The 10,727-nt window shown below is 36.9% G+C and overlaps 1 protein-coding gene and 2 pseudogenes across 1 annotated transcript; 2 read left to right on the top strand and 1 right to left on the bottom strand.

Annotated features, from left to right (window-relative positions):
- Window positions 1–380: 380 nt before the first annotated feature.
- Window positions 381–2,735, top strand: LOC120214093 (annotated as a pseudogene).
- Window positions 2,736–4,697: 1,962 nt separating this feature from the next.
- LOC120214122 lies at window positions 4,698–6,366 on the top strand. Its single transcript, XM_039212094.1, has 2 exons — window positions 4,698–5,478; window positions 6,020–6,366. The coding sequence occupies exons 1-2, from the start codon at window positions 4,769–4,771 to the stop codon at window positions 6,258–6,260; spliced, it is 951 nt and encodes a 316-aa protein (XP_039068025.1). The 5' UTR covers window positions 4,698–4,768; the 3' UTR covers window positions 6,261–6,366.
- A 1,235-nt stretch (window positions 6,367–7,601) lies between these two features.
- On the bottom strand, window positions 7,602–10,474 carry LOC120214136 (annotated as a pseudogene).
- Between the last annotated feature and the right edge of the window lie 253 nt (window positions 10,475–10,727).

Genomic DNA, 10,727 nt, shown 5'->3' on the forward strand with positions numbered 1-10,727 from the left:
TTGCGATTTACTTTGCATTGCGAATTGGGAAAATCGCAACGATACTGTAGACCATCGCAACGCGATTTTCAACTATCGCATTGCGAAAATGCAACGCGAATTTGCGATAATGGAGATCGCGTTGCGAATTAGCGATCGCATTGCGCTTTTGTTGGTCATTTTGGCAAATCCGGAAAAACTTGGTTAAAATCGTATATTATATGATTTTTTGGTCACTGAGGTTTTTTCTCTTTTAAAAATGGTTCCAATTTTATCTTTGATATTTTTACATTAAATTTTATAATAGATTTTTAAAAATAATTAAGGTGTCATTGACCGAATATGTCGGGCTCTACTATTAAATTAACAATTCTCCAAGTCGTTATGTAACAAGACTCTTTGCCGTTAAGTCTGGTACTCGAGTGACCGTCATCACTCTAACGCTAAATGGAAACGGAACTGGAAACCGTTGGAAACGGCAACGGAACCACCGTAAACGAAATCAAAGTCCCATCACCACCGCCCCTAGATGGCGGCGAAGCCGCCGATGAAGGAACGATTGCGGAAGCCGTGAAGATTCGGCGGCCGGAGGGCGAGTGCGCAAACAGCGAGTGAAGGGCCTTGGTCGCCAAGGAAGATGCGATACTGAGTGAACTCGTAAGCAAGTTCGGGGCGAGGAATTGGAGTTTGATTGCGCGTGGAATCACCGGCCGTTCTGGCAAGTCGTGTCGGCTTCGTTGGTGTAATCAGCTTGATCCGGCCGTTAAGCGCAAGCCATTTACTGGTTCGAAGTCTATACATTGGCTCATTTTCTTTGATCTGTCGATGTAGTTATCTATTTTTCTTAACGTTTAGGAGTTGCTTGAATGTTTTTTGCCTGTTAAATTATGTAATGATTTGAAGTTAAGAGTAATATGCTTTCCAAAGTTCAAGATTAATGCCTTTTTTATTTGTTTGAAAACTACAAACTCTTAAGAACTGTGGTTTAAGTGAATCATCATATGATTTCCCCAAAATTTCTCATGCTGACCTCTTTTTAATGTTGAAATTGAAACAAAGTAGCTAGCTCTTGCTATGTAAAAGCTTGAATCACATGTTGAAATTGGGGCTAGATGAATCTAGTTGCTTGGAAATGGCAGTAGTTTTGGCAAGCATTACGGAAACTGCGTGTATTTTGGGCAAGTGTCATTACTTATAAGAAAGTAGCAATCTTCATTCATAAACTTGGTATTCGAGCCGAAATGATATGTATCAAGTCAATGAACATTCTGCTCGTAGTCATATAGCGGCAGTGAGTGTTAGTTTGCAACTTCACTTCATCAATTTTTTACCTTTAAACATATTTAGCATTTCTGTGGTTAGTTGGGTGTTTCGATTTATTAGCATTTAAATTTTTGACAAGAATTTATTTAATTCTTTTGGATAAATCAACTGATAATCAAGTTTTCTGCAGATGAGGAGGATCGGATGATAATTTCAGCTCATGCTGTACATGGGAACAAATGGGCAGTGATTGCAAGGCTTCTACCCGGGAGAACAGATAATGCTATTAAAAATCATTGGAATTCCACATTGCGGCGCCGATACATGGATCTTGGCAAAAGAAACCCAGAATCTGCAAATATGATGGAAGATGCTGGCTTGGACAAAAACAAGGCATTATCTGAAGAAACTCTGTCTTGTGCGGAGGACAGTTCGTTCAGATCCCTGGAAGTAAAAGATGTAAGCTCTTCGGAAAAGTTAGATAATCAATCAAAGGGAAAAGCACCAACAAGGACTCAATCTAGCCATGAATCAATTGAACAACCAACACTTTTCCGACCTTTAGCCCGTATCAGTGCTTTTAACGTTTATAATAACATGGATAGACAGAATTTGTTTCACCTTGTTCAAGGCCAGTTCCAGTGTTCGGCCCTTCTATTCAAATCAAAGCCAGATGTTGGGATTTGCAAATTGCTTGAAGGAGTTTACACTGATCGTTTAGTACCTCCGCAATGTGGTCATGGCTGTTGTGGAACTCAAAATGGTCAAAGTAAGTCCTTGCTGGGGCCAGAATTCGTGGAATTTTCAGAACCTCCATCTTTTCCGAACTATGAGTTGGCTGCAATAGCCACCGATATAAGTAACCTTGCTTGGCTGAAAAGCGGATTGGAAAATAGCAGCGTCAGACCAATGGATGATGCAGCTGCTGGTACAACACCTCATACATCTCTAGCGCACATGGGACATTTTGAGGAGAGCCGAATGGGTGATCGCTTATAAATTGAGAAAAACAGCAAGTTAATGGGCACTATGACCAACCTGCTGTCAACATAGAATGAGACAATTGTACTTATAAATTGAGATAAAGCGGTCAGAAAAATGATGAAGAATGGCAGTCTTAGCTTTTGAATTAGCTTGGGAGTAATGCTGGAATGGGATCCCGGTTTCTTGTGTTCAAGGTAAATGTCTTGCGGTACTGAATCACAAGAAAGACTTCATATGAGTTCATTGCAATGCTTGACCCCGATGCTTAAATGGGCATAGTGGTTGATAAGTTTGATACGGGGGAGCTTGTTTCCATTTTCATTTGATCAACAATTCCTATTAAATGGGCTTTTAGATTAAATGTTCATGTCTTGTGCTTGAATGACCTTTGATGCCAGAGAATAACATGGAGTGCGGGACAAAGCGTAAAGTAGGTTTCATGTGTTTAATTCTGAAGTAGAGCTGCAACTGCCTTGATATTTAGTTTCGTTAGATTCAAACAGTTAAGGAAGGGCAATTACATTTATTTCCCTTGATAGTTGAGTGAATATAAAAGTGGAAGACATCAGCCTTCACTAAAAGCAAGTGGCCATTACTAGTGAAAGAAACACGTCGATGTACCCTTTCCAGGTTCCATCGTCACTCCCTATATAACATACTAATCTTTCCAGGGTTCAAACCATGAAAGGGACACATGCTAGGGGCTGCCTGAAAGAGGGTGACCATGTGGCATTCCATTTGCAGAGATGCTTTTGGACTGAAACCAAATGTATGTGTGCCAACTCTGATGTCCATTTTGGTGCCAATTGTGTTGGTTTATGAATAGAAAGATTCAGCTTTGTCCTCTGAGAGGGTCTTTTCTTTTCATTTTTTCTTTGGTGTTTGTTTTACAAAGAGAATTGAATATTTGCCTATTTCATGAGACCTAACCCTTGGAATTTGATGGATTATGAGTACTTTGTTCCTTCTTTTGTCTTAGAAGTAGTAACTTTTGAACTAAAACCAATCATGTTCATTCATAAGCTCCAAACTTTTGAAGACGTTTGAAGTAGTAACTTGAGTTATCATAACATATTCTGATATTTAGAGACAAAATGGGGAGAATCCTTGTGAATTACAGCATTTTTTAAAAGCAATACCAAAGAAAGTATTCCAGGGACAAAAGGAAAACATTAGTGAAAACAGAGATGGCAAGAAGAGGGTTAGCAGACCCATCACATCACTGGCTCCCATGAGAATTGCAGATTCAACCGACACTTGAAAGGCATCCAAAACGGATTTCAGTTTTTCATTACTAATTTTATTTTGGAAATGATTTGTCAGAAGAAATACATTTAGGTTCAATGTTTGTACTGAGCATTTTGCCTTGATCTGCGAATAAACATGTGAGCCTGCTTCATTGTCAACTGATTCCTCAGACCCTCTTTCGCCTCCCCCCCCAATTGTAAATAAACAAGGCATTTATAATGTCCATTATTCAATCCAAAGTTGAAATTCTATATCAGAAGCATTGTATTATACTCAAAAGTCCATTTCAGCTGATAATCAAACCTAAGTTTAAAACACAAAATCTGACATTAGCAAAAGTTCAATTTAAAAATAACTTTTAATGTAAATATTAAATTATTCTAAAAAATCCATGAAGAAATTAGTAAAACAACTCCGGAGGATTTAAATTTTACAAAGAAAAAGAAGATGAATGAATAATTTGAAAGATAAAAAAAACACAAAGATGAATGAATTATGAAAAGTTTGTCTCAAGAAAAAACAAGATGGAGGAGAAAAAAATCTTACCCATAAATAATTTTTAAAATATATAATCTATGAAAATAATTTATATAAATTTAAAATATTTTTTATCTAATAAGATTTGAAATAATTCGTTAATCACAATAAACTTTTCACAAATAATTTTTATAAATTATATATTAATAATTTGTTACTCATAATAAACTTTTCAAAGTATAAAAACTCACAAATAAATACATTTTAAATTAAAAATTACAATTCTTATTAGATAAATATTAAATTTTAATTTTAAAGGTATAAAAATTACAATTTTTACATTTAATTAAAAATACATTTTAAATAAATATTTTTCAAAAGCTATAACTTTAAAAAATAATTCTAATCTGAAAAAAGAACTTTTCAAAAAACAAATCATAAAACGAGTTGTAAGTGATAATTCTCGGACAAGTAAATTTGTCGTTGCCCTCGAATTTCCATTGTCATAAAAGTATCGTGCGATCTTGAAGGATTATGCCTACCTAAATTATTGAGCGTCAGATCATCTTCACACCACTATACTGATACCATCGGACGTACAGAATCAGCTTAGAACAGAGATCCCCAAGTACTAACACCAAATCTTCCAACAACTTTGTTTTCTCTGTTTCCATCTTTATCATCATATTAATTATGTAAAGAAAAAGAAAAGAAAAGAAATCGATTCTCGGTTCTCTGTTTTTCTGTTTTTCTTCTCTTTAAGCTTCTGCTCCACTCTCTCTCTCTCTCTCTCTCTCTTAATCATTGTCTTTTTTCTATGCATTTGAGAAGCCATGGCTCTGTAAATCTTTGCCATGTTTTCACCTTCTGGTTCTTTGGGTCAGTCCTTATTTTTCTTCTTTTTTACAAGTTTTTCATATTTAATGTAAACTTTAATGGAGGTAAAGGGTCACCTAATCCAATAGCAACTTCTTTAGGTCCTCTCATTTTATTGTTTAAGACCATCACAAAGCTTCAATCTTTGACACCATTGTTGACCTTCAAAGCTTCAAACTTTAACCGCTTCATACACTTTTTTTTAATTCCAAATATGTCATCATTAGAGATTTCCCACTTCGATTTAGAGCAAGGTACTCACCGCCGGAACGGGAGTGATATGAGCGCCGATGAGGCTAGCGTATGCTTCTCCGACGCCGACGAGGGCTCTTGCTACTCTCAGTTCTATTCCACCACCGGCGGTTCCTACGATGATTGCGGTTCAGATGGCGAGATCGGTGACGTTTCGGGTTCCGGGAGGGTATCTTCGGCATCGGATTGTTCGGTGGTGGTGCAGATTCAAAACGGAGCTAATGAAATCAAAGTGCATTTGGCTAAAGTCGAGAAAGATTGTAGAATTTGTCATTTGGGTTTAGAGAGTAACAGCCATGAATCCGGTGGTGCTATTGAATTGGGTTGTTCTTGCAAGGATGATCTTGCTGCCGCTCATAAACACTGTGCTGAGGCTTGGTTTAAGATCAGAGGAAATAAGTAAGCATAATTCAATTCCAATCTCAACCCTTTTTAGAGTAAATTAACCACCTTTTCATGGATCATTATTGATATTTCTGTGTATTACTCTTTTGATGATTGCTTGATAGTTTAAAAAAAGTGATTACTTTAGGTGTTAGACTGTTTGTTTAACTATAGTTGTAAGGTGAAAACATGAGACAAATTTGCTTAATTGGAAAGAAAGTAGGATAGATATTACATTTATAAAGCAGCTTCAATGTAAAGCTAAAGACTCAAGATTTGTGCTTTGTTTCACTACACCGACTATTCTTTGCTGTTTATGTGCTTAATTTTGAGGTTTAGGAATATCTAGCTTTTGTTCTTTTCTCCTTTATGTTCACTTTCCATGTAGGAAAATGGTGCTTTGACATTTTTTTATTAATGCATTGTCTAATCTTTGGTCGAAGATCATTGTTTGGCGGTGCATTGCTTCGGATATTTTAATTTGCAAGTTGCAGATTCTAGATTTCTTGCTTGACATGGTTAGGGAGATTTGACATTTCTTGCTTTGGTCTTTTAGGACCTGTGAAATTTGTCAATCTATCGCACGCAACGTAGTTGGAGTGAATGAGATCGAGTCGGCAGAGCAACCAAACGACAACAACAGTTCTGCTGCAACAGCTGCTGTCTCAGGACCAGTATCCTATTCAGAGTCCCGGAACCTCTGGCATGGTCATCGCTTCCTCAACTTACTCCTTGCATGCATGGTGTTTGCTTTAGTCATATCATGGCTCTTCCACTTGAACGTGCCATCATCCTAAAACTTCTTTCCGCGCACAGTTGAACGATGGCAAGAAGAATGAAAAATAAGCAGAATTACTGTAAAGGATCCTCGGAAACTTGTTGCTGTGATGATGAGTAATGGAAATACGACTTATACAACTCTCTTCTCCATACGTGTATAAAGCTTGTTATATTATGCGCATTCATCTTAGTTATCTCTGGTCCGAATAACCGTTGTCGCTTGATTGTCGTCCGGGGTGCGTTTCTTTTACCGGATTTAATTTTATTCACGGTTGTGACTTCAGGGAAATACCATGTTCATCAATTATGATTGTAGTGAGAAATCTTAGCAAAATTTCAAAACCAACGATAAAAATTTGAAGAGTTATGCAATGCAGCGAAAACACAATTAAATACTCTGTTTTGAAAACCGGACCGAATCGGCCGGTTCAACCGGGAACCGTTGCTTAATCCGGTTCAATCTAAATCGGTTGAACCGCTATTAGTGAACCGGTCAGAACGCTGAACCGTTCGAACGGACCAGCTGAAAACCGAAAAAACCGGGATTTTTATTTTTTATTTTAAAAAATTAAACCAAACACGTCGTTTGTTAAACGAGCCAAGTCAACTCGAGTATTGCTGAGCTCGACTCGAACTTGAAAACTTTAAAAGTAAGCTCAACTTAACTCAAACTCACAAGCTAAAAATTATCAAGTTCAACTCAAACTCGAAATATAATATTGAAACTTAAACTCAAAAAGGCTTGAACTCAAAAAAAAATTAGAAGCTCGATTGAAGCCTAAAATTCGAGCTTGATTGAAGTGAAAGAATAGTTCACTCAATGCTCACCAAAAGGCTCTATGATTTTGAATGTCAAATTACCTTTTTTATTTATAGAAGATAATGTGATGCACTTCTATGTTTCTTAGCAATGTAAGATTGTTTTGTTCTCATATTTTACTCTTTAGACTTTTGGGATGTTCTTCTATGTTTCTTAGCCATGTGAGATTGTTTTAAAAAAAAAATTAAACCAAACAATATCATTTTGTTATGATTTTTTTAGCCCCAAATTTATTTTTTAATTATAGTTATATAATTATATTTATTATTTAATATATTTTACCTTAAATATTATGTTGTAGTTAATTTGAATCATTTTGTTTCACTTGATTTTATGTTTTTAACTTATATATGTTATGACTTGCTTTGAATATGACTTGTGATATAAAAATTATTTTTTATGAAATATTTATGGTATTTTTATTTAATTTTTTAAATAATTATGATGTCCGGTTCTTCCGACCGGTCGGACCGGTTCGACCGGTTGAACCAGTGAACCGATAGCATGACCGGTTCGCTAACCGGTCTTGTTCTGAAAACCATGATTAAATACAAGAGCCTGAAAATGAAAGGAAAGATAAAAAATAAATAAAACAATTTGAAAACCTATACGATATTCAGTTTTTGATCCTTTTGGCTTCCAAGTTGGTGCCATCTTTGAGTGTTTCTCGGGCATCAGTCTCCATCCCTAGGCTAAACAAGCAGGCCGCTTGTAAATACAAAGCAGTTGGCCACTGCAGCGACACCACCTGCGCTTGCATCGCATCCCCGAGAGCCTGTTGCGGCTTATCGTTCATCAATTAAGACAAGCAGCGTCTGGCATAGATGGTCAGTGACACTATGGTACCGCCATCGATGAACTACACAAGGTACACTAGTTGTTAATGTTCTGAAAAAAGAACTGCGAAAATTGAAAACCGATTAACATTTGGTCCCAAAGGACGGTCATATAGGAGGTGTTGTTTCCTTGCATTCGAATCATGGTGTTTATTATTTTAAGGAACAGTTGTATAACCAGTCTTGAACTCGGTCTCAGTATGTTGTACAGCAACAATCACAAGCATTATAGATTTGAAAATGAGTAACTCACCTGTGTGTAACAGTCAATTGCAGTTGTGAAATCCTTAGCTCGAAAAGCGGTATCACCATGTTTCTTGGAGTTCAAGGTTTCCTGCATTTGACTGGTCCACATTTGGAATGAAAGCTGAAATGAACCAGAGAATTTTGATACAAATTACATGAAAGCTCAAGTAACATTAGCTGTGGCCAGTGTAATAATAGAATATTGAGGATGGAGTAGCGAACCTCATTAGCAATTCTCTCGTCGTCTTTGTATCCGATCTCTCCAATATTTCATGTATAGCAGTCAGATCAATCGTCATGCAAGCCTCTTCGAAAGGCGTCAACGACGACGGCTGTTTCGAAGCAGTTCCATGTGGAATACCCATCAACACATATGATGGCACCTAGCAAAACTCCATCCAATGAGAAATTCAATGGTGTTTACAAAAGATAAATCTGTAATAACGAAGGCCATGGAGTTGGGATGATACCAAACTGCACAAAATTAACAGCTAAAGTTTATGAACTTGCAGGATTCAATTCAATCATCAATTATGTGTACCTCAGCTTCCTTCTGAACTGACATGATAGATATGACAAGGGATTTCGTGTTCGGCCTCTCACGAGCTTCATAATGCAAACAGCATGAAGCTAACCGCACTAACTCCATTCCGTCATCGTTTGAGAAATGGCCTTCCAAAGCAGAATCCATCAACATGAGAAAATTCTTGCATCGGATCAAATCAAGTGCCTACAAACAAAACAGACAGATTTGGATACATTAATGTTACTAAGCTTTCTCTTGCAATACCATAAAGAAAGACCCTAATTGCAACAAAAAATATTACTATGACAGAATGAATTTACATGACTGGGAGGAATATGTTTGCCACTCATAAGATCTAGCAGCAAGGTCCGAAGCTATACACGACACTTTCTGGCGACACTCAGACCTGCCGAAGGAGCACATCCAGACTTTTAGTAAAGATTCGAAGTAATACATCTCTTAAAAGTAAAGAAAAATGAATCATTTGAACATGTTTAGCCTGTTCTCAGATATTCTGGAGGTGTAAAAGCTAAGTTTGTACTATAACTCTTGCCATCTCTGCTGTTCTTCATGAGTCCAAAACAAGACAACCTGGGTTTACCATCCTTTTACCAGAAAGAAAAAGAGAAATAAGCCAATTCAGAAATCATAAACAAAGGGTCATTTGATTTCACAAGTAAAATCTTCATTAACTTACATTATCAAACAAAATCTTATAAGCATTGAGATCATGGTACAAAGCTCTTCCTTTACTACTACAATACTCCAAAGCTTGAGCCAAATACAGTGCCACCCTTAACCTCATTGCCCATCTCATTGGCTGATTTTCCCCTGAAAAAATTAACCCATTTTCCTGTAACTTGAATCCCAAGCTTCACTTTGAGCATAGAGGGAACAAAAAAGAAGAAGAAAAGGCTATGAACTTACAGTGAAAAAGATGCTTAGCCAACGTTTCATGGGGCATAAACTCGGCGACCAACAATCTATCATCACCTTCACAGCAACAACCGATCAGATTCGTCAACCGTTCACTCCTTAAACTCCCAACAGCTTTGGCTTCCTCCTAAGGAAACGTGTAATTTTCAAAAAGTAAAGTTTACTCGGTTAAATGATCAAGCAGTTAGAGAACAAAAAAGAAGTGGTGAAACGGACCATGAATTGGCGAGAATCGGGCTAGGCGAACTTGTTAAACCGTTTAACGGCAACCCAACGGTCGTGTTGTCGAGCTTCACTTTGTAGACAATGTTCGGAGCTTTTTCCCCGTGTTCCGACACTATGTTGTCGGAAGAAAAACCATTCGTGGCAGCTTTGAGTTGCTCCAAGCTAAACTCAGTAAAAAAAGGCCATGTGTTCTTCTCGCCTTTGCCCCCATTCTCTGCATTTGATTACGATAAGAAAAAAAAAGAACATCTTTTAAAGCTAAGAACCAGAAACGGAAGACAGAAAATGCAGTACCGAGATCGGAGGATTCGAGGACGGAAGCTTTCAGGTGAGACTGAAACCAACAGACTCCGTACATGTCTGCAACAATCCCGAACTCTGGTCGTCGTGAATTCAAAGTTTTCTTCTTTTTTTCTTTTCTTTAGTGACACTTACTTTCCCCCTCTTTGTTTACTATAAAAATGCAAAATTGTAGGACTTCAAATTTGTTGACATTTATCAAACAAATTCACAAAAAGAGACTTTTTTTTTTCTACAAGCTCATCATTTGAGTTTCCTTTTTCCCTCTCGTTTCTCCTTTTTCAACTTTGTGGGTGGTTTTTTCTGGAAAATATGTTATGATTTGGAGGACCTTTTGACAAATCTTCTTTGCCTTTTTGGATAATATTAAACATCTATATAAAAAAGGGTTGTTCTTTCATACGCGTAGTGGCGAAAGTTGGACAAGATCATAGTTTTTGGTCTTGGATTTGGTAAAGTTGCATCAATAAACTGATTATCTTTCTTTGACAGGGATCGAGTCACCATTTTTGGGGGGTTTAAATAATTGAAAACGAGAAGAACAACAGGCAATGGTTGATTTTTTTTAAAAAAAAGTGATATTCTACAAGTTTTG

This window comes from Hibiscus syriacus, unplaced genomic scaffold, assembly GCF_006381635.1.
Source record: "Hibiscus syriacus cultivar Baekdansim isolate YM2019G1 unplaced genomic scaffold, ASM638163v2 tig00110053_pilon, whole genome shotgun sequence".
Taxonomy (NCBI): domain Eukaryota; kingdom Viridiplantae; phylum Streptophyta; class Magnoliopsida; order Malvales; family Malvaceae; genus Hibiscus; species Hibiscus syriacus.